This window comes from Melozone crissalis, unplaced genomic scaffold (genome assembly GCF_028551555.1).
Source record: "Melozone crissalis strain CALT ecotype California unplaced genomic scaffold, PUWL_Pcris_2 ptg000016l_1, whole genome shotgun sequence".
In the NCBI taxonomy this organism is placed as follows: Eukaryota; Metazoa; Chordata; class Aves; order Passeriformes; family Passerellidae; genus Melozone; species Melozone crissalis.
The window spans coordinates 5,736,517-5,760,425 of record NW_026535794.1 but is presented as its reverse complement, the minus strand read 5'-3'; the positions used below and the strand labels follow the sequence as shown (position 1 = coordinate 5,760,425).

General features: G+C 35.7%; 1 protein-coding gene across 1 annotated transcript in view; it reads right to left on the bottom strand.

Annotated features, from left to right (window-relative positions):
- Positions 1–23,611, bottom strand: part of LOC128935163 (sodium channel protein type 5 subunit alpha-like) — a 32,530-nt gene extending 8,919 nt beyond the window's left edge. Inside the window, 18 exon segments of the mRNA XM_054273216.1 lie at positions 623–816; positions 3,285–3,439; positions 4,133–4,247; positions 6,420–6,872; positions 7,623–7,976; positions 8,274–8,426; positions 8,550–8,779; positions 9,143–9,245; positions 12,792–12,983; positions 14,049–14,243; positions 15,430–15,574; positions 16,193–16,256; positions 16,821–17,063; positions 17,906–17,997; positions 20,010–20,138; positions 21,195–21,281; positions 21,792–21,910; positions 23,330–23,611. Of these exon segments, the coding sequence (XP_054129191.1) occupies positions 623–816; positions 3,285–3,439; positions 4,133–4,247; positions 6,420–6,872; positions 7,623–7,976; positions 8,274–8,426; positions 8,550–8,779; positions 9,143–9,245; positions 12,792–12,983; positions 14,049–14,243; positions 15,430–15,574; positions 16,193–16,256; positions 16,821–17,063; positions 17,906–17,997; positions 20,010–20,138; positions 21,195–21,281; positions 21,792–21,910; positions 23,330–23,611 (3,305 nt within the window).
- Between the last annotated feature and the right edge of the window lie 298 nt (positions 23,612–23,909).

Genomic DNA, 23,909 nt, shown 5'->3' with positions numbered 1-23,909 from the left:
CATTTTTGTACAGTAAGATTATAATATTTAACATTTTCTACATTCAGAGCAAATGTATTGAACACTGCACTTACCTTACTCTTGGCAATTCCAGCATTTGTCTTTAGGGTTATGCAAAGCAAAAGATACTTCCCTATCTTTAATTCTCTGGTAAATTATTTATCCAACCATGTTTTTCAACTGTCTTTCCCATCTATATTTCTTCTCCTTCAAGGAAGGAACTCTTTCTTTTTTTCTCTTTCTAAATGCCAACATCCCAGATTTGGTTTGGGTTAGAAGGAACCTTGAAAATCATCTAGTCCCAAACTGTCAATAGCTTCATAGTTTCTATTGTCTTAATAAATTTATTTTAATTTTAGTTCTGATCCCATATTGAAGTCTCTCTCTACAATTGTAAAGGTTTTTAGAACCATCATGGTCCTCAATGATGGTGATACTGAATAAAATTTCCTTCAGCAACTTCTTGATTATTGCTGACAATTTCCATTTCAACTCCTAAAACCTCTTTTGGATTGAAGGTTTTTTATGTTTTGGAAACTGTCTTTAAGACCTGTATTAATTAATAATCACAATTTACAGGTAGTTCTCTATATAGAAAATATCATAAATTAAAATGTATTACAAGCTGAGTATAATACTTACACACACAATGATGAAGTCAAGCAAACACCAAGAATTTGTGAAATAACTGTGCAGACCAAAAGCCACCCATTTCAGAAGCATCTCCGTAAAAAAGGTATAGGTAAATATGATATCAGCATAATCTAGGATAATTTTCACTTTTTTCTTTTCCTGCAGGCGAACATCTTCAAATGCCTGGAATTTCAAAATTCAGTTTTAAAACAGGTCAATAGTTTTATGAATGGAAGATTATTTTTGAATTGCACAAGAATAAATGGTTTGGCTTATTATAACCATTTCATATTAAATTATGGGCAACCACCACTTATTTTTATATTTAAAAATAAAAAGCTAAATTTTTAAATTACTACAATCTCATTTTCACACTAATTGAAAAATCTCATACTTTCAAGTTTTTATGTTCAACACTTCAAAAAATGTCTAACAAGAGTCAGTTGTCGCTAAAAAATTTTGACTTCCCAATGTAGTTTATAATTTTGAAGGGGTTGATCTAAAACTCTTCACAAAAAAGCCTGAATTGATTACATTAACCAGTGAATAAAGAATTAACCAGTGTCTGTCATACTCTGACCTTCCAAATGAGTCATCTTGAGTCATCCTGCAGAGTTGTAATACAGAAATGGAAAAATGTGATGAACACCTCATCTGGAACTGCTCATTCCTGAAGTTACAGGTTTTTCACCTAAATCTTGACCTTGAGGTTTTACGAAAATGTTTCACTGATTGCTGTCATTCACATCAGTGTTTGCTCAAGTTTAATGTATTTGCTGTCTTGCCAATTTATTTTAGATTTTTTTATGTTGCCAATCTATTCCCAATTGCTTTTAACACCTTGCTTATTTCCTCACCAAGCCTTTGGCAATATCTGTAATTTTCCTTTCATCCACATCTCCCCTGCTTTTCTGAGCATTCTCTTATGATCACCATCTCATTTATTTTCACTACAAGCCATGGACATGTGTGGTGGTCGGGTGCTCATTCATACTCATTCAGAAAATTTCATATCAATAAACTTTATAAACAAGCAAAAAATTAACACGTCCCTTTCCGAAAGAGATCAAGTGTATCTTAGAAATGGGAAAGTTCTCAAGACTGCAAATCATCTTTGATGACAAGAAATTGTTATTGTTTTGTTATTTTGCACCTGGGTACCAACTAATTTTTTGTTCAACAGGTCATTAAAAATAACTCAGGTTCCTTCCTTACTTCACTTTGGTTCCCCATGAACACAGAGGATCCTCACTGGAATTCCAGGTGTCTTAGGTTGAAAGATGTGGCAGGGGATTTGTATTCTATTGCCATCTTTCAGAGTGGGGCAGTTCTCTCTGTTCATGGGGCAGTTTTTTCTTTCTCTCTCCCACAGCCAACCCTCCCTCCAGGAGATCTCTGCTGTCCATGGCCACTGAGTGTCCCTGCAGGGCTGAGCCAATCCCAGCATCCCATGGGGAGATGCTCCGCCCAGGGGAGGAGCCAAGCATTCCTACCTGAATCCAATCTGAGCCTGGCACAGCACAGCAGCCTTTGCCCCCTGCATTGCCAGAGGAGCAGCTTTCTGCTGCCCTGCATGGCCAGAGGGAGCCCAGGCCCATCTGCAGCAGCCCTGGAGCTGCAGAGGAAAACTCCCCCCTTGTGCAGGATCCCTGCTGCAGCAGAGCCACAGCTGGCACTGCAGGAGGGCTGAGCCCCCATGGGATGGGGCTGGGACACCGCCCTGACACACAGGGGGGCAGCTCCTCTTCTCACTCTGGTAGGGTTGTTCTGTATCACTGCATTTTTATTTTTATTTCCCTAATAAAGAACTGTTATTTCTATTTCCACATCTTTGCCTGAGAGCCCCTTAATTTCAAAATTGTAATAATTCAGAGGGAGGGGGTTTACATTTTCCATTTCAAGGGAGGCTCCTGCCTTCTTTACCAAACACCTGTGTTTTCAAACCAAGACACCAGGAAGTTCCCCTGGAGGTTTTGTCAGGTGAATTTTAAAGCAGACAGTTCAAATCTACAGTTCAGGGAACAACCTCAATGTAATGTACACAGAACTGACTTTAATTGGAAATTCTGACATCTGCCACATAGATCACCTTCAGACTATTTGGTTATGTTCCTTCTGCGTTGTATAATATTTTATTTAAAAAGTTAGTTTCAGTAGACACTGAACATAATTTCAAATAAAATAATTCTTCCCTTATTTTTCAGTAGAAATGGATATGATCAGAGTAGCAATGAAACATTACCTCACCTGCCAATTTACAGTCCCCTTCACTTTTGGCTTCTGATCACAATGTTTGGATTACTTTCAATCTACATTTTTTCTGAGTAGTTAGTCTGCTTTACAAATTTAGAAGGGCTATTATTTATTTTCAAGCTTTCCCAAGTAATATCAGACTCTGGTTTAGCTTTGTAATTAACACAAAAAGTGTGAAAAACTATGTTCAATGAAGAACTATGATTCCATATGTTTAAATCTGTCTGTTTAAATATCTTATCCAAGTGGAGGAAAGCATTATAACTCCTAAAGGTTATATTTATTACACTCTTGTCTCTCCCTGGGGAAAGGAATGCCAAAATAGGAGAAATCAATTCAATACTATTCCTTTACTGACAACAATTAATTCCAAATTGGAGAAATTAAACGAAATTTACCAGTGCTGCGCTGCTCAACACAATCATAAAAACCATAAAATATTCAAACCCGCTGTGGTTCACAATTTTGTAGCAGGTTTTTCTAAAGTTCCACCAAGTTCTGCCTGGAAACTTGGTGGTATCCACTGAACAACATGGGGAACACTCAACACAACCTGAAAAGAGACACAACAGCATATTGGTTCAATGGAAAATGTTGAGATACAGATTTAAAAAGTATAAAACATCTAAAAATGGCTTTTTACATGTTGTAGGAAGAATGTGCTCTTTTATCTATGAGGTAATGCTGTTATTGAAATTATCTGAAGCTAAAGAAAAGGTTTTTATGCCAAAATAATCTCTTTTAATAAAGCAACACAGACATGGAATAACAGACTTTTATAACTTATAAAAGGTAACTATAACTTATAAAAGATGGAATAACATCTTTTTGTGTCTTTCTGCAGAAAGGTTTGTGGGCACAAAAGAAGCCTTTACTTCTATCTAAAAATGTGTTTATTTTCTGCAGTTTTCCCTTTCTTTTTATTTTGAAAAGAGATACTACCTTACTAGCAGGTCAGTAAATTATTATTTTTACTAATTATTTCACTTTATTGCACTGCAGAGACATGACATCTGGACTCTGTTCACTGCTCTGTGGCAGAAACACTCTTCATTAATGTGTAAAGGCAGCAGGATTGAACCATGAGAGTCAACAGAGTCTAAGGAGAATTTCAGGTGATCAAAGGCAGATATCCACCCTGGGATGAGCAGACAAACAGTTCCTGCTATTCTGGACATGTTTTAAATGGATATTTTTGAACACTGGTTCATTTGGCATAAAAGAAAAAGAAAAAAGGGATTCCTACTCTCTACACAGCAGTCCTTAGGCAGCTGGGAGTCTTTAGTATGGGAAAACATCTCCAGAAGAACAACTGGATCCACAGTGCTGGCTTCAGAAAAGCTGCGAACAGAATGATATTTCTGCAAAGGAGAAGAATTTAAAAATTAAAGAATTTAGGGATTTAAGAAAAGAATTTATTTGCTTTTCATTAATAAGGTTAACAAACCTTAAATAAATTAAAATTATCATCTCCTCTCCCTCCCCAAAAGAAATTTGCAGTATATAAATTATCTTTATGTTGCTGAACTACCAAAATAAATTATAAATAATAGGATAGAAATAGCCAATCCCTGCTTTTTGTTTCCATCATTTTATTTTATCAAGTTTCTTAGTTTCTTTTAGTTATCCACAGTGGACTTGAAGGAAGGGAAATGTTTAGAAAATATTCTGTTATGCTACAGTTGTAGAGAAAATTCTGATTTCTTCAGGCCACTCCATCGTTAGAAATACAAATTATGTCTCAAAAGGCTTGAAGAGGAGAGGCCCCAACATATTAATACAAAATTATAAAATTTATAATTACCTCTTTTTGATCTTTCTTTGGGTGTGCTACTGTGGAAGCGTTTGCCGTTTCAGAAGTCCCAGAACTCTGATTGAAGCTGTTTGAATTCCTCCACTGTTCTCTTCTTCTTAATTTGTCTCCCTGCATGAAATGATGCAAATCAGTTGATTTTCAACTTATTTTTTTCCTGACAGTCATTCTTGAAAGGCAAAATTTTTTCACAGAATGTAAAACATCCATGAAGTTTAGACTCATATAATCAAAGAAGGATTTGGGTGTTTGGGTTGGGAGGGGCCTTAAAGATCATGTAGGTCCAATGAGAAGAGAATCTTTCATTAGCAAGTTTTTCTTTTTACAAATAATTAAATAGTTTTCCTAAAATGCTTGTAAAAGATTTATGCTTTCAGTTATAGGCAGAAGATCTAAGTGATCAGAATCAGTCCTCAGTCCTTCTGACACTACAAATTCCAAGAAATACCAGATTCCACTGCAGCAGGGAATGAATTTCTGACATCAAATGCTTATGGGCAAGACGTTTGAAACAGCCACAGATGATTCTAAGGTGATCAGTGATTTTTGCTTCTTTGAGAATTTGTCCAAAGAGACCGCACTGACAATGTTTCCTAATATTACCATACAAATCCATCCAAAAAAAGATCCATCCAACCCTAACAATTCTTTGATTCTGTGAAAAGAGTTCCTGTATCTTCTGTTCCATATTTGACATTCCTGTGTGGATGTGACAGACACCTGAAATGTCTCCAGTATTCCTAAATGCCTCTGCACAGCTGTCATGGAAGTAAAAATGTCTCACTCACATGCAGAAAGACTTGAGCTTTATCCTGCCCAACACAACAAAATCAAGAGATATAAAGGGGAGTCAAAAGTTCCATGGAGGTGAGCATGTGATGAAAAATAACCCAAATAATACTAAGAATTTATATTTTAAGGTATAGCTTTTGTTTGCATTCCCTTTGGATTCCATGAACATAGAAGGAACATACAATCAACACAAGAGACCTGCCTTCAAAAAAATCCAGGTGCAAGGCAAAGGAGACAAAAAGAAAGAATGTCTTGATCGAGCTTTGTTTATCAATTGACAGAAATAAATGGAAATAAACCAGTCAGAAGCAGAATTTGGCTGTCATTGAGGAGAATGATAAAAAACTGAATATTCAACATATCAATGAATAACCAAGTATATTTGGTAGACCTTTTACTGTAAGAAGAAAGTAAAATTGCAGAAATGACTGAAAGGATAATATTTACTGTTGAGTATTTGAGATTGTATTTACAGATGGAAGTTGTGGCATTCACATTCTCTGATAAAATCCCTTCGCCCTGGATTTTTCTCCTGGGAAGCTGAGAAACCTCAGAGAAAAGGAAAACAATTCTTATCTCATTTACTTCTCATGTGTTGTGCTCATATGTGGAAGGTGTTTGGAGATTGTTTACCCACAGGTGATTGTTTCATTGGATTCTGGTGTGAGTTGTTTTGACTCTCTGGCCAATCGGGGCCAAGCTGTGTCGGGAGTTTTCATTATTATCTTTTTAGCCTTCTGTAAATATCCTTTCTGTATTCTTTAGTATAGTTTTGTATAGTATTCTTTAATATAACATACTATTATAAAATAATACATTAGCCTTCTGAGAACATGGAGTCAGATTCATCATTCCTTCCTTCGTTGGGGCATTCCCTGCAAATACAATAGAAAGTCACAATAATTTTTCAAATATCAGTATTTCTTACCTGTTTCCTGTATTCTACAGCTGTGTGCAAAATGTGCCCATCATCACCTTCCTTGGGGTAAGCCTCTGCTTCTGTAATGGGAACACAGGTACTGGGGCTGGTCAAAATTTCTTCATATTTCCTTGCTAGTGAGGAACTCTCTTCCATATGGCCACACTCTATATCAAAGGAGCTGTGGTCTATGTATTTCCTGACATCTGTCATGGGACAATTAGTAACCTCTATGCCCTTCCCAGAAACTTCTGCCAAAGTCTTCTTTTTGTTTGCTCTTCTGAGGCTTCCCCTCATTCTCCTGCAGCAGTGATCCCAAATTCTGTCCTTCACAGCCTTCAGGGTCTTGTGAATCTGTGCAATGGCAATCTGATATTTAGTCCCTTCTCCAGGCTCCTCTTGTGCCTCTGGGCCATCAATGTTGAATGAACTCAGCAGCAAAGCAATGAACAGGTTGAGCACCTTAAAATAAAGTAAGTTGGAGACACAATTGCTAACAGAAGAGACACTTCAGACTTGCTTGCATTAACCCCTAATAAATAATGAAATTATTTACTATTACTCTAGAATATTGAAATAGCATGATATGGCTCCTTCTTGAAGGACTGGCAACAGAAAAAAGGAGGAAAGTGAGAGTTTGGGTATATCAAATATATTTTCACATGCTTTGATGTCCATAGTGTATGAGGAGGCAGTTGTAGTAAAACAGAATGCAAAGATGAATTTTAATGACATCACCATCAAAAAGGATCTGATATAGACCAACAAACCAAGCAGATGAAAAAGATTTTCTCTGCCAGTAAATTTACAATAAATCTAGTAAAAACCCAAAAATCTGGTTTCTGTAAACTTTTGATAACACAGGGGCAATGTGTTAAGCATTAAAAGAACTCAATGAGCTCAGAACTCATCAAAAGAACTCAGTTTGGTGATTTGGTTCCATCAACACAAAAGATGACATCTGACACCAAATTATGATAAGCTCTGCGCTTCTATACTGTGGCTAGAAGGAATAATTTTATTTTGCTTGTATGTCTTGTGTGAGAAAGAGAAAGAAAGGGGGAAAGGGAAAAAAAGAGACAGAACAAAACCATGTCAAGTGACACCCAGAAAAGAGAATAAAGTGAATACTTTTCAAAGAGTTAAGTTTTCCTCCAAAGAAAAAAGTAACTGGATGCATTCAGTAGGGACTGAAAATGGACTTGAGCTTACCACCAGGTTTCCTAGCACCAGGACGAGCAAGAAAATGGTGACACATTTCCTTTTTCCAGCCACTTCCATGCATTCCCACATAGTTTCAATCCATTCTCCACATAATATTCGGAATATAATGAGGATTGAATGACTAAAATCCATCATATGCCAGCGTAATTTGCAATTGGAGCTTATTTTACAGGCATTTTTGCTATAATCACTGCTCAAAATCTGAATTCCTACTATAGCAAAAATAAATATAGTGATTGCCAAAACCAGAGTGAGGTTACTCAGTGCACCAAATGAGTGTAGAATTATTTTCATAAGAGTGTTTAAGGCTGGCCAGGACTTTGCCAATTTGAAGATTCTGAGCTGTAAATAAAACACAGGGGAAAATAAAGTTAAAACAGCCCAGATAGCACAGCACACAAGAAAGCCAGACCCCACATTTACCATGATGTCTTTACTGCAGTAATATCACTATTTTTTCCCCAAAGAAAGCCTTTTAATTGTTTTGATGCAATTAAAATCACTCCGCTTAAAAGCTCATGTTGTTTTACCAATAAAGAAAACAGATTTAACATATTCATCAGTAAAATAATATGAGGGTATTTCACTATACAACACATGTATTTTTAAAAAAATAATTTTTTTAAAATAAATAATTACCAGCCTGAAAGGTGACAGTTTTGTTCCAAAGCTTGCTAGGCCAATCAAAACAACCAAGCTATCAAAAACATTCCACTTTTCCTGGAAATAGTAGTAAGGATCTAGAGCAATGATTTTCAAGATCATTTCTGCAGTAAAAATCAGGGTGAAGATCTGGAAAGACAAAAATGAATTTCAGAAAAAAAGCCACTGAACCAGTCTGTCTCTTCATGGGAGTGTCCCAGTATGAATACAGGGTTATAACTGAATTTTTAATCTAATACAGACTTAACTTACCTTGTCACTCAGAGAAATCAGTTTTTGGCTTTCTCTTTCCATGCCAGGGTGCTCCATAGCCAGGAAAAAGGTATTCAAGATAATGCAAACCACGATGAAGAGATCAACAAATGGATTAAAAATTACCAATTTCATCTTCTCTTTGACTGCTCTCCAGAATGGACAACAATTCCAAATTAGATACTTTTGAGGGAAATTTTTCCAAAATGTAGGACAGTTCAGTTTTGACTCTGTCAGACAAAGAGGGAAAGTGACATATGAATAATCCTTTGTAGAATATCACAGAATGAAGAAAAAGACAATAATTCATTAAAAGGATTGAAAAGTCAATCTCACATGAGCAGAATGATATCATAGAAAAAAATTGTTTTGCTCATTCTGCACAAACTAATCACAGACTAATAAAGGTGAGGCAAAATTTACCCTTGGTAATTGCGAGTTACAGGAGATATGAGAACATTTCTTTTACTGAAATTTACATTTGGCAGCATAATTTCCCCTAGTGGCTTTGAAAAGAATGGTGTTTGTGACAGTTTGATCTCTCAGGTCAAGTTACACCATCCTCACAGGAAAAACAGGAAAGAATGACTTACTTGAATTATCTGTAAGAATTGTGGCTGCACTCATTAACCTCTGTCTTCGGACAGGATCATTGATAGCATCCATGGAGACCTCATAGTCCAGCAGGATCTGCCTCTTTGGTCAGAAAGACAGCAGAAGATAATATAACAGGGGAACATGAAGATATAATAATTACAATACAAATAATACAATACTTGCAATGCAAAAATTATATCCAGCAGGAGATAAATATACCTTTTCAAATATACATTATAGCAAAGCTTTTACTTGCTGAAAGAATGTAAAACAAAAAAAAACAACAGATGTTTGAAGACAAAGAACATGTCATCAAAAGCAGCACAATATTTCAAGAATTTTTTTCTTTCTGAAGATATTTAATTAGCAGTTATGTTTCCATTATAAAAGAATGACAGAAACTTTAACAGGGGGCAAGGGAAGATAATCAATCTGTCTTTTCCAGTGAATGATAAAAACAACAGACAAAAAGAACACTGACCATCAGTGTGAATAAACTATTGGCTATTTAACTATGAACTACTGATTATTAATAAATAATCATGTATTAATATGAAAAATAGTCACGTAGTTAATACAAATTATTGGGATTTTTAGCCCTATTAAGCCTATCAAGATCTAACTAATATTGAACTGCCTAAAACCAGGAATGGGACTACTTTTGCTTTCATTAGAACTACCAGATGACAAGGAACATGACAGCCAGGGAGTGGACAGACTGACCACATCACAATGCACTGTATTTTAGAATTCTCTCTCAGCACAACTGCATTTGCATAATTTTCTTCCTTAGGAAGGATAAATAAATAAGAATATATCACAATGATACCTCAAACTCCTATGATATTATGATTTTTATAAACTTATTCTGTAAAACTGTTATTCAGGGAATGAAGCTGATATCCTCAGCCTTAAAAGTTTAATAACAATTATTTCTTTTATCACTCTGATATTTTAATGAAAATCTAAGCAAAACTTAGCTGATAGAGCTATCAGAGAACAAACCTATAAAATGAATTGATGGTACAGTGCAAAATGCTCATTTTCCCCTCTGTTTTTTCTTTCCAATCCAAAAGGCTCCAAAGACTCTTGTAATCATGGCCCGTGCAAGTCACCCTTCATTCTTTTCTCTAAGATTTGGTGTCTCAGAAAACAGAAACACAGAATAATTTGTGTGTCAGCCTGACTAAAGTTCTCAGTCTTCTTGTTGAAATTCACAGCTGTTAAGGGACCTCAGATTTGTGGTTTTGGAAAGGACAAGGACATTCACCCACACTGAACTGGTTACTGCTGCTCATTGATCTTTAGCTGAAGGAAATAACTGGGCATGAGAAATCCTCTGACAAATTGGGATTTAAAATAGGGATGTACACTAGAGAAATAATGTTTATAAACTCATTCTCTCCTACCAAAAAGCTTCTACCCAAGGTGATTTTTAGCATCTTCAGCCTCTTTTTGTGATGAAAGTAGAGAGGACATTGTTTGAGGAGTCCTCAAACAGCAGAGCTTGTACTACCAGTAGTTGTCATAACATGGAATAAACTGCCATGTTTGTTGCAGATTATTATTATTTGAATAAAGGTAAAAATCTGCATTGGAGAAGCTCACAGTGCTTGGATCATGCTTTAGGTTTTCCTAGAGATCTTCAGAACTTTGTCATTCCTTGGACACAGAGAGGGGAAGAGACCTTGGAAAGGTCTGAAGATGTTATTTCTGAGATATAAAAATCCAGATTACATTTGGCATCCATCTGTGCAGACTTTGCAGCCTTGCAGAAGTAAGGTCTAGCAAATAATCCAAATTTATCTCCTCTCATACATCTCCTGCAGCACAGCCACAGACTTAGAAGACTTAAGTTAAATAGAAATAAACATCCATAAAAATGATTTTTATACTTACAGAAGATATGACACTTATTATGAAATATTTTTTTTTCTAAATAGGTACAATAAAACACTACCATGGGCTGTGACACAGCATTTCCTTTAAGTGCAGCAGAACCAAACTAGGTCACAAAATTTAATTATATTCTTAACACAGCAGGGGAAACATTCTTGACACTACAAGAAGCAAATGCTTTACTAAAGGAGATGACAGGTGGCTGCCAAGTGGGTGATTTGGATTCCTTCAGCTCAAATATAGAATTTATTCTAGCTGGGATTATGGAATTTAGAAGAAATTCTGACCATGATGACTGTCAGAATGAGAATTTAACCAATTTTAGCTAGGAATTTATGTCTGAGAAAGGCTCCCCTTCAAGGATACTTTTCAAACAAACCAAAGTTGGAATATTATTTCTCTTAGCTTTGCTATGAGAAAATTTTCATTTTCAGTGAGATGGGTGGAACAATTCTGATGTTCTCTCAGAAGTAAAAGAGAATCTGTCACAGGATGAAACCAGCATAAGGGCATGAGAAGCTTTCTTTTAAGATATTGTTGAAAAGAATTAAGTAATATGGATAATTACCTGAGAATTATTTTGAAAGATTCAGCTCAAGATTAAAATATCTAAATAAAGGCATCTAAATGAAGATGTTGACAAAGAGCCAGAGAAAGAATAAAGTTGGGATGGTCTTCTAGAAGATACAGTATTTTGTCAGTGGCAAAGGTACTGTGGGGGAAAAAAAATCTCCAAAATTAAGCAAAGAAAGAAAAATGAGTCTTAACAGAAGTTTCTTAATGGACTTAAATATGAGTGGTCAGCAGAGGAGCCAGGAATCACTGCTGTAAACAAGATGTGAAATAATATGTGTGGGATTCAGCCTAATGTTTTAGATATCCATGCTTAATTTATCCTGTGTGCAATGCATTTAAAATCCCAGTATATGGGACACATATGTTTCTGATAAATTTGATTCACCTAAATAAATATTTCTGAAGCCACTTGAGATGGTCTATTGAGACATTTGGTAGTTGAGACATCCACAGCAGCAGACATGGCACACAACATCTGTGCCCTTCCACAGAGGATGTGAAAGCCAAGTAAGACACTAGAAAAGCTCTAATGTCACTAGGTATCAATTTGTCACCTGGAAAATTACATCTCCACTTGACTCTGGCAGTTTAGAACCTAGAACACGCATAGAAACCTTAAAAACCCCAAAAATTCAAACCCTGGACAGAATCTAGTTGCCTAAATGTAGATATTTAGCAACATTTGAGATGCTGTAAGGTTTATGAGATACCCACAAAGTGCTGGAAGATGTGCCACAGATATCAAAGATATCTAGAACATGCACCATATGCAAGAGTATCTACACTGGCACCAGATGCCTAAAGCCAGCAAGTGAATCACACCTCAAAGATCAGAAATCTTCATACTGAACAAAACCCTATCCTAAATATTTAGGTCAGAGAATGAGCTGTCTGTAGAAAAGAATAATAATTTAAAAAAATAGAATTGAAAAAAAAATAGCTAGGTCTTTATGAAAACTCTTAAATTTAAGAATTTTATACATTTATTTCTGCAGCACAAACAGAGATGTTGACAGAGCACAGGTCTATGATGTGCCATAAGTGACAGCCACTTCCAACTTCTCTCTCAGGTGCAGGTAATGCTGGCTCCCTCTGCTCCCAAAATCTCATCCCTGAATTGTCATATCACATGCAAGTCTAATGAATGTATTTTCTATTTCAAATACTTACAAGCTTCTTGTGGCAGCGATCAGGCTGTGAACGAAATATTTGCTCCTCATTTTCCTGGTCATCTGAAATTAAGTTTTGCCTTGAAGTAGGTGTTTCTTTATTACTCTCTTTTCCTTCTGAATTTTTCAAGTCAGCAACTGACATTTCAGATGCAGCATGCAAGGCCTTACTGCTTTCTTCCACAGCCAACATCTGTAACAGGAAAAGCAAAACATCTGCCTGTTAATTCAAGGCAAATACCAATGCATGGACTAAGATCATATACATGTAATTATTATGCTATCTGAATTATTTGCACTGACAATTCCTAGGTTTCAAATGTTAAACTGCCATCAAAAGACAGGAGTAAAAAATGTTATTCACAATTCTGAAAGACAAAGCAGGGTTACCTGTGAGCTACTCTAATTAAAATCTGCCCTTGTCACTTTAAATATTGTATTTTGTATCTGAGGGCTTATCCTTTCACTTTCCTTTTCTTGATTTGAAAAGGACCTTGAGTCCAAGACAGCAGAAGACTAAGGGCTCAAACTAAATACTAAAATGTTAAATTTTCCTAAATCCTAATCCTGTTGAAAGAAAAATAGAAAGAAGGAAAAAGAGAAACAGAAGGAAGAAAAGCCTAAGCAAAGCCTGTCAGGGTGGAATATCAGACACAGAAATATTACAGAGCTGTCAACAACTGTAGAGGAGGAACTTCTGGAAACTTTTCGAAGTATTTTGGTGAAATGGTGATGCCTAACACTTCAATGATGAAATTTGACAGTTGCTAGAGAATATTTGCTTGACCTCTTACAAGTCTGACTTTACCGACTACTAGCAGAAGATCAGGGATATCTTTTTTTTAAGGTAGAAGATAAAATGTATCCACTCATGCTTCCTTCCTGCAGTAATGTCAGGAAGGGATACCCAGAGAAAGGAATTTTTGGGCACAGCAATAACGGTACTGTACAACAACAGGACAAACTATGGAGTGCAGCATTCATGGACTATCATAAAAATTACTTTCTTGCCGGAAAGCCATTTCTGTACAATGTCAGGTCTGCAAATCCTGAAACTTAGTATATTTTAACTTGGATTTATGATGGGTTTTTGTATAACATATTTATACATGCATACATGCATTTGTAAAGACATAAAGAGAAATGTAGTGTCAGAAAATATTGTAAGAAGCCCATGTTTAATTCAAAACATTATTTCCCTAATTCACAAACAGAAAAAAACAAAGGAACTACAGATCATATATGATCATTTACAAACCTGTTCCTTCTCTATAATTTGTCTGGCATCCTGAAGCATTTTTTCTTTTGCCTCTGTTTCAGCACGGGTTGCTCTGTTTTCCTCTTCATATGCCATGGTTACCACAGCCAAGATCAGGTTGAAGAGATAAAATGAGCAGAAGAAGATGACTGCCATAAAAAAAAAGATGCAGGACACTCCAGAGGTACGGATGGTCTGTGAGGAAAAGGGAAAGGTGGCAATAAATTCCAAGCAAACTAATATTTACAAAGCAATTTCAAAAGAAATGTAAACAATTTATTTTTCTATGCAATAGAAAAGGTTCATGTATTACAGTGTTTTCAATGAAAAACTTTAGGATCTGCTTCTGGTCTAAGTTATACATAAAAATGTCACATACTGCAGAAAAGAATTAACAAATTAAAATGAAATCAAATATCTTCCAGCAAATCAGGCAAATGATCAACAGAGTTTAAGCTATAAGAAGACAAATTCATCTGTAAAGACATAAACAGGTGACTGTAGAAGACATTAATGAAACTCAATAATAAAGATGAAAGCTAGGATTATCTATACAATCATGAAAGATGTTTTAATTGCAGAATCAGAGGCAACATTTAGACTGATTATCTTATATTTTTTTTTTAATGGTAGCAGAGGAGATGGTTCAAAATTAAGCTCTGAGACATTAAAAACTAAAAGTAACATGATCTTCAAAGGGCAAAAGATGTTGCATCCATTTTAAAAAGTCACAGTTAATAAAGGCTGATGGAAAAAAGATTTAAAATGGTGCAATATGAAAGGTACAGAATAAGGCAGAGAGTATTGTTCCTGTGTGGCAAAGGCACTGTATAGATATAAGGGATCCAGGAAGTTCTCTACAGGTATTTTTACATCATTTTTTCAAAAAAACACAGAATTGAAAAGTTACATTCAACTCTCAGAATCAAAATATAAAGTCCCCAATTTTTTAGTACAATGTTGTCAAAAATGAAAGTGTGTACGTTTAGCCAAAAGGTTTGGTGAGGAGTCAGCATTTCAAAGGAAGACGAACAGAGAATGTGACAAATCCTCACATTCCCTGCAGTAGCAGGGAGCTCCCTGGCTGGATCTGCTCCATATCTCAGTCCTTTGGTGGTTACATACAAATATTTAACTCTTATGTAGCTCTTAATCACCTGAGAGTGTTCTCCAACAAAACTATGAGCATTCACATCAGGGTTGCTGCCACCCAACATCACTTGCACAAGGTGCTACAGCTCAGTCACTTGACTCTATTTCCTTAATACTTACATTGATTTTAGAAGAAATTTGGTGTCAGTAATGTTAAAACCAATACAGACTTTTCTAGTGGACATAAAGATCTGAATTGCACATCTAAAGTCATTCCAGCAGTACCCACTTGTCTGTAGAGACGCTCCCAGTTGTCCTGGGTCATCAGCCGGAACACAGAGAGGAAGGCCCAGCCAAAGTGGTCAAAACTTGTATAACCAAAGTCAGGATTTTTCCCAATCTTCTCACAGGTGTAGTTCTTTGGACACCCACTTCTAACCACAAAAGAAATGTTAAACAATACTTATGTGGAGATTCAGTTGAATCTGAATGCACCTAATACACGGCAACAAATAAAGATTTGTTCAGTTTGTCTGAAAAGAGGTTTCATTATTCCCCAAAATATTCCTGCCAGAAGGGCTGATTCATATCTGACCATCCCAGAAAACCATTTATCTAGTAAAGAAAACTAGACAGAAACCTTAGTTTGGGACTAGACAAAAACTCTCATTGATGTAGGATATGTCCTAACAAATACAGAGAGTGGGGAAAAATGGAAATGCCTTTATTTTTAAATAATTCACTAAGATGAGGAGAGGAGAATTTATTAATATCTAAAAGTCTTTAGTGATCTGTTCCCCTTCTCATTTTTATCATTCTACCTTATCATTATACTCCCAGTAGTTAGCAACAAAGTACATATAAAATTGGCTGCATTCTTGTTCTTCATCCTTTTTCTGGTGTGAAATATGTGTTTTTTAATTTAATAACACATCCATTGATCCATTTCTTTCTCTTGAAAAATCATCACCATTCTTTTAGACCAAAAATAAAACCATAGTTCATCTGGGGGAAAAAATGAAGGAAGTACTAAAAGTGCTTTCTTCACTTACTTGTTACCTCCACTGTACTCACACAGCAATATTTCAGAAGTGTCTTTCAATCTGAAGCATTGCTCTAATATAAAAAAAAATGAAAGAATCATAAAATTAGAAGTTTTCAGTTTCTACAGCTTTCTGACAGTAAACCAAATATCACCACACTTTATAAACACTCTGATGGATCAAACCTCTGTGAAAGATCCTTTCCCAACAGGACTGATTCTCAGCAAATCTGTCTCTCTGGCAATTTAAACTAAACAGTAAAAATTTGCTGCACAACTAACAATGTAAAATTCTATTTGCTCTTTGGCAAAAATAAGAATCTCTATGTAAAGTAAACAAAATCCATTAATTACAGAGTAAGTGATGGAAAAAATCATTCTCTGTGCAGTAACCCTAAAATTAATATCCCTGTGCAATGCACAGATAAGGAAGAAAATGCTTATAGAAAACTCAGTCCCTCCATCCCAGAGATTGCTGATCTTTCTCCAAATCCAAGATTCACTAATCTCATATTCAGTTGTCCTGGAGACTTCATACTACTACTTGTGCAAATGGAAGGACAAACCTTCTTGGCAGAAATACATTCAACTATACATTAACATGTCTGTGAAAAATCAATACATACATAGGAAGATACACAGATTATGTAAAGAGAGAAAAGAAAAACATTTACCTGCATCATTTGGTACATATATCTTGGCCTCCTTGCATAATGAGTCATTGTACAGATTTTTATCAAGGATACATTTGGATTTTAAATTGCCCATAAAGAGCTGAAGGCCTATTAGTGCAAATATACTCAAGCAAAATACAGTCAGGATCAGCACATCCAAGAGCTTCCTAACAGACTCAACAAGTGAATTTACAATGACTTTCAGACCTAGGAAAATAAGATCCAATAACACAGAATGTCAGAAAAGGAATGTAATGATGCTCCTATATGACAAGTCATGACAGATGCAGGTTTGTTAAAGACAAAGAAAAAGTATTGATGTGTGGCTTTTGCACTAAAATTAAATGCCTTCAATGCTTCACTAATGCTATAATTTCATAAAAAATCAAAATATATTTGCAATTACATGGAAATGATAAAGTTAATATATATTATGACCATGAGATATACTGTAATTTATAGATTTTCAGGCCAATTTTTGCAGTTTGACTCTGAAGTCATTCTTTGGTACCCTAATTAAGGACACAACTTACAAAAAATATTGAATTCTGGATGGCATATACAACACACTGTCCAAAGTATTACATTCAATCTAGAGAGTGGCTGTGGTCAGTAAGGAAACAAATTGAAGTCTCTCAAATTGTAAAATCAATATTCTGGGAAATAAACCAGACAAGGATTAGCTCATGAGGAAGAAAATGAAACCAGAAATATGGTGGTTTAGGTATATTATGTTAAGAAAACATATTACATACAGTGGGCTGCTCCAGGAAGACAAATTAAAGAGACATAGGCACTGGGCTAAATAAAAATGTAAATCAGTAATGGGATAAAAAAAAATAAAATAATAATGCAGAATATAAATTTGCCTTTGTCATTTGAAGGAAAAATGATTTAAAAAATTATGTTTGGGTGCTGCTGAGGGTGCAAAACAGTCACACCTTGGGGTCACAAAAAGTGACCAGAGAACTGGAAGATAAGAACAGGAGTGGAGTTAGAATTTGCATTCTAGTGAAGCAGAGAGAAAATCAGTAAGATGTATTTCCTACCTGGTATTACTGAAATAGCTTTCAAAGTCCTCAGTACTCTGAAAGTTCGAAGAACTGAAACATTGCCAACACTATGAGATGCAGCCAGGTACCTGCAAAATTAACCCACACTCAACTGAATGACCAAGATGGAGCTTTTCAAAGCACTTTCTTATGGAGCAGGCAGTAATGAATTGACTGCATAAAACACATCCTAAGATACATGCCTAAAGTTAGGAATCTAAGTCCATTTCTAGGCATGGATTAAAGTAGTGGGGCTTTGGAGCAGTGCCTCTGAAAAGAAATACAGTAAGTTCCTACTTTGGGGGGATTTGGATGCTTTAGCTTTGGAAGAGTTTATCCATCAAAATGTCAAGTAAATATAAAACTGCCAATGTCATAACCACACTCTTATACTCAGACTTCTCCCATCAAAATACATGCTGAAGCTATCTCAAAACAAAATACACACAACAGAAGGAAGTTGAGCAACAGTAGATTTATAATGTGTTTATTCTGTACCACATGGGGCTCTCTAACCTTAAACAGTCAGTGAGAACTTGAGTATTGCAACTTGTTTCAATTTTAACATTTCAACAATTAGATAATTTCATCAAATCAGTATTTTAAAGCATTGCATAGTCTGCACAGCACTTTAACAGGTTACCCCAAGTTTTCTAAGACTTCTTTATGTCAGATAGGATATGAATTGTGACTCATCTCATGACAAGCTCATAACTGGTAACAGAATTCCTTAAAAAATAAAGTCTCAATAAAAAAATGGTTGAAAAGGCAACCTCCCCCTCAAAGCATGGCTTTGTCAGCAGCAGAGCAGAGCACATTGGCTTTGCCTAGTCTTGAATAATTAAGACTGAATAATTATCAAGTACCCTAAGCAATATTTACACTTGAGTTAGCAGCTGACCTCATTTCTAAATAGTTTTCTTTGTTGTACTATAAGACATGGAAAAAACCAGGTGGAGGTACTATATTATAAAGTTGAACATTAATTAATTAGGGATGCAGGTAGGGGAAAAGGACCATAAATTAAATTTTTCATGCAACTGTTGGACTGTCTTGTGATAGTTGTAACTAACAGTAACTATCTAGTGATAGATGCTGATGATCAACAGTGTTCAAGTTCCTTAGCCGTTCATTTTTACCTGCAAGATTAATTGTTCATATACAAATTGATGTGTGTGATGACACCTGGGTACATATAATCTATTAATTACAAATGAGGAAAAACCTACCTGTAGTGCTACAAACTACTCCCTTCTTTTTTATTCTGCCACCTGACAACTTCATTTGGTGCCTTTAGCTCTCATTGTAGGAAGAAAAATATTATTTATTCTCTTTTTGTCTCTGTGCTGTACACTTCAACCGTGTTCCTGCTCTGTAATTGTCTTGTCATGTGAGTTTTACTCTATGTAGTTTTTTGGTATGTGGAACTACAGATATACATATTCACTGCAGCTTTTTTAATTCTGACATCTTTTGACATGAGAGGAGCAAAACTACACAAAGTCCTGAATTAAAACACAGGCTACACAGAGAAATAATGTGTGTTCTTCTTCTTTAGTTCTTATTCCTGATGTCTTCATTTTCTGCCTCCTTCTCTGACCATGCCTGGATGCTGGAGTGGTGCTTTCACAAAGCCGTCTGTTTAAACTCCAACATCACCTTCCAAGCAAGTGGAGGCTATTCCAGAGCCCATGAATTTGTGTATAAAATAAGGTGTGTTCTTCCAAGAGCATCATTTGATACTGGGATTTCACCTGTTATTTACCACCAAGTCATTCAATACCTTGTGACCCGTTTTGGACCCTTCTCAAATGAGTTTCATCTGAACATAAAGAGGCAGGCTTGGTTTGGGCTGTTTATGCAATTACCTCCTGACAAAATTCAAATAAAGACTCAATTGAGAACAATCACACAGTTCTAAGATGAGATTTTCATTTAGGTCTTACTTTAAAGCCTGTTTTTCTCATTGCAGGCATGCAAAATGTTATTCAAGCACAGTTTAGCAGGGAGGATGTCAACAACTGCAAGGAATTTCAGCAACACCAAATGTTATTTTCTCTTATTTGTCCCCTGAGTAAAAGAAAAACTGAGTTTTACTTACATTACAATAATAATAGAAAAATCCAAGCAGTTCCATGGATCTCGAAGAAAAGTAAATTCATTCCAAACAAATCCTCTTGCTACTACTTTAATCAGTATTTCAGTAGTATAGACAGCAGTGAAAACATGCCTGAGGAGGAAAGTGTATATTAAAGTTACAGAAATAAAAATATCAATGAGACTGATACACATTCAGGCACATTTCTATGTTTTCTCTGATTTAGTCCCTGCATGGAGATAAAGGTAGAAAATGTGAAGGAAAATAGGACAGGTTGCATTACTTTCAGAAGCATCATGGGGACAAGATGTCTTCCTGAATTTTAGTAATTTTTCCATATAAATCTACAAAAACAAACATTCACATAAGCATATGATGCTATTTCTGGATGAAAGATAGCTCACAATTCCTTAAGAAACATTTCTAAGATTGTGTTTATGTTCTAAAGCAGGCTGGAAAATTTCAAAGCCTCACCCTTCTGGCAGAACAATAACAACAAAGATGTATTTCAGCCTGTTAAGTTTGCACATTTTATATATTTATTCTGACAAATACACTACAACTGAAAGAAATCCTACAGAAAATTAAGTTCTCACCATGCTTACCCCAAAATAAAAGGAATTAAAATTACAGAACTTCTGAGGCTCCAGGCACATTTTCCAGATTTAATTCTGGAATATGAACTCAAGTTACACTGGATACAGTGCACAAGTACCAAAGGAAGAAAAACATTACAAATAAGTGGTTTACTAGTGAGAACAACTTAGGACAGTCACCAGGAAACAGAGGAAAGCACAGAATGAATATTTATTCCTTTATAGCTTTTGCATGAGGCAACTACAACAGGCATTCAGGTTATTGTTGTAGAAGGAAAGACATTAAGTTAAAATCCTGCTGCACAGTCTCTCAGATTTAATCCTCAAAAGGAAAAATGGGCCAACCTCCTCTGTTACTCCAGATGGCAAAATTAGGCAAGACAGAAAAAAGGGCATATGGTGAGAACCTCTAAGAAAAGGCACTGAATCTCCACAAAAGACTGGGTGATAAATAACAATCCTCAGCCTTCCTCAGAGGTCTATCCAAGAATTTTCAAGCCCCAGAATTAGACCACCGCATTATTTAAATTTTTAATCCTGCATTTTAGTATCCTTGGAAAAATAGTGAGCACATGGCCACTGAGGTACTTACTCAGTCCAGTTGGTTTCTACAAGGTGAGGGATTGTCATAGTCATACAATTGAGTAACACAGTAAATGTAATAATGCCAAGAAAAACTGTGAATAGTAAGTCAAGGAAAAAAACCACTCTATTATACAAAATGAGGTTCATGCAAGTTGCTGATTTCCACACACAAACACCACACAAGCATTCATAAGATAACTTTTCATTTGAATATGCTCAGAATTTTTCATGTGGTTTCCAAAGAAACTTATCACAAATTATCCTGAGTTGGAGAGGACCCACAAGGATCACCAAAATCCAATTCCTATCCTTGCATAGGGCCATCTCAAGAATCTCCCACCAAGATCAAATCTTCTCAGCTGGGTAAAATTCATGTTTTAAATATAAAAATGAATTCTCTGCACGTGGAGATGGTTTTAGAAGTTAGGACAGTGGTGGCACATAACATGTTTGACATGTTCAGATATGTTCACCTAAAAAGACTTATTTCCACTAATTAATAATTCCAAATAACAGCAGAAAAAGCAGAAACAGAGGAACAGAATGACAGAAAATGGCACAGAATATTTTCATATTCAAATCATGGAAACCAATGAAAGGATATGAATGGATCAGAATTTTAATTGCCTTTTTTCTGACTGGATTAAAAGGACCGAATATAAACAAGGCAGGTGTGGCAGTAAATCGGAAAATAGTCCTCCTTTTATTTAACACCATAAAAGTCTATTTAAAAAAAAATATTCACAGTACATGAAACATTTGAATTAATTAAAATTTTGTGCAAAAATTACATGTTCAGTTTTTCAAGTCTGCATCTAGAGCTATATCTAAGTGCAGTTAGGAATTTTTCCTTTCAGCTTTCCTTTATTCTAACTTGGAGCTGTGACCTGATTATTCAGATTTTGGAGAAAAGCAGCTCTGTTGAAGTTCATTATTGCCTGAGAGGAAGAAACCATAATGGGAATGAATATGAAGAGCAAGTAATCATATTCATTTGGTCAAAGTAATTAAATTACTACTCTGGAACTGTAACAATGGTATTAATACCTTACTCGTAGACAGTGTTACAGGCTACAAGAGATTATTTACAAGATGCAGATTGTGTTGCACTGCCAAAATCCTGGACAGTCAAAGCAAATTTTTAATTTTGAAATATCTCTAGATTGTCACATAACTGTAAATTTACACTGTAAACTCCTTCTAAGCTATCTTAAGGTCCATGCAGCTTAGCACATTTGTCATATAGTAAAAATGAAATCTCTTGAATGAAAAACAGTTTCCTAACTTTAATATAAATTTCTTCAACTCAATCAACATTAGTTCTTCTTCATCAATAGTATCACTTTGATTACTTTAAGAAAAAGGTATCTGGAAGATCAAAGTCTAAAGCATGTTCACTGATAAAATTATTACACTCCAATACCTTGCTGGCATGCATTAAAACAGCAACTAGGACTGGATGAGACCTTCTGCTATTCATATCAAGTCTTCTTTGACAGTAGTAATAATTTAATTTAAGTATTTAATTTAGAAGAGATTCCTAGACTATCTACTTTAGATACTGCTATAGTCAGCATCACCAACCACTTTGGAATAGCATGGAGTATGTGCAATATAAATATGGAACAATAAACAAAGCCAGTGAGACATAAAGTTACAGAAAATAATTTAAGACAATGAAAGTACATAGGTTTGCTACACAGAGTAATGGAAATATCTCAAATGTGCCTCCCTTGATTTGTATAGTATTTTTAATTCAGTGAAAGCATCTGCAATTCCAGTGTGACCGACTGTTGGACAGGCACTGTTTACACAACAGGGAGCTCAGCCCCACAGGCATCAGAGAAACTGCTCTGGAAAACAAAGCATCACTAAGCCCAGAATACATTTATTTATAAAGCGCACCAAACACATATTATGTTTTCATAATTAACTTTGATTCTTGACTGGAATTTAAAATAGCTCTTCATTCCATAATGCAGAGCATATCTTAGAACTCCCCGCCAAAAGCTGTCAGTAATGTTCAAAGCTCTGTCTACAGAGCAACCAAACCCCAGCACCTCCTGAACAGAACTTTTACTATCCCTTAAGAGCTCAGCAGGCAAAAATAAAAATAAAAAAAAAGTTTTGGGAAGTTTTAACCTTGTGATCACTGTAGTATGGATCAAAATCCTCCAGGGGTTCCCCAACCAGCTCTGCAGGAATGTCCCCATACAGAGATGGCAACGTTTTGCAGATTTTCAGGTCAAGCTGAGGAGTAAGTTTATCTTCTTCAGCTCCTTGTTCCTTAGTCTCCTTAGTCTTCTCTTTAACTTTGACTTGCTCCTTTTTTTTGTTGGCAATCCTTTCCTCGATTGCTGCCAAGGACTCAGGGGTGAATCGCCGAAACCTGTTAGCTTCTGATGGCCAAAACAAGGGATCCATTTTTCCTTCTGACTGTTTGTCTCCAGTACTAGAGGTAACTTAAGAAAGAAAGCTCGTGACAGTTACAGAATACCAGAAATCACACTTGCTTTAATATCTATCAGATAAATTATTTTTTACTTGTCTGAAACTCTGTGTAAAAATAGAATAAAATAGAGTAGAACACGAATAGACTATTTCAATTGAAAAGAATCTACAATGACCATCCAGCCCAACTGCCTGACCAGTTCAGGGCAGACCATTGTAAGGCCTTGGGCACTGCCCAAGTGCCTCTTAAACACAGACAAGCCTGGGGCAT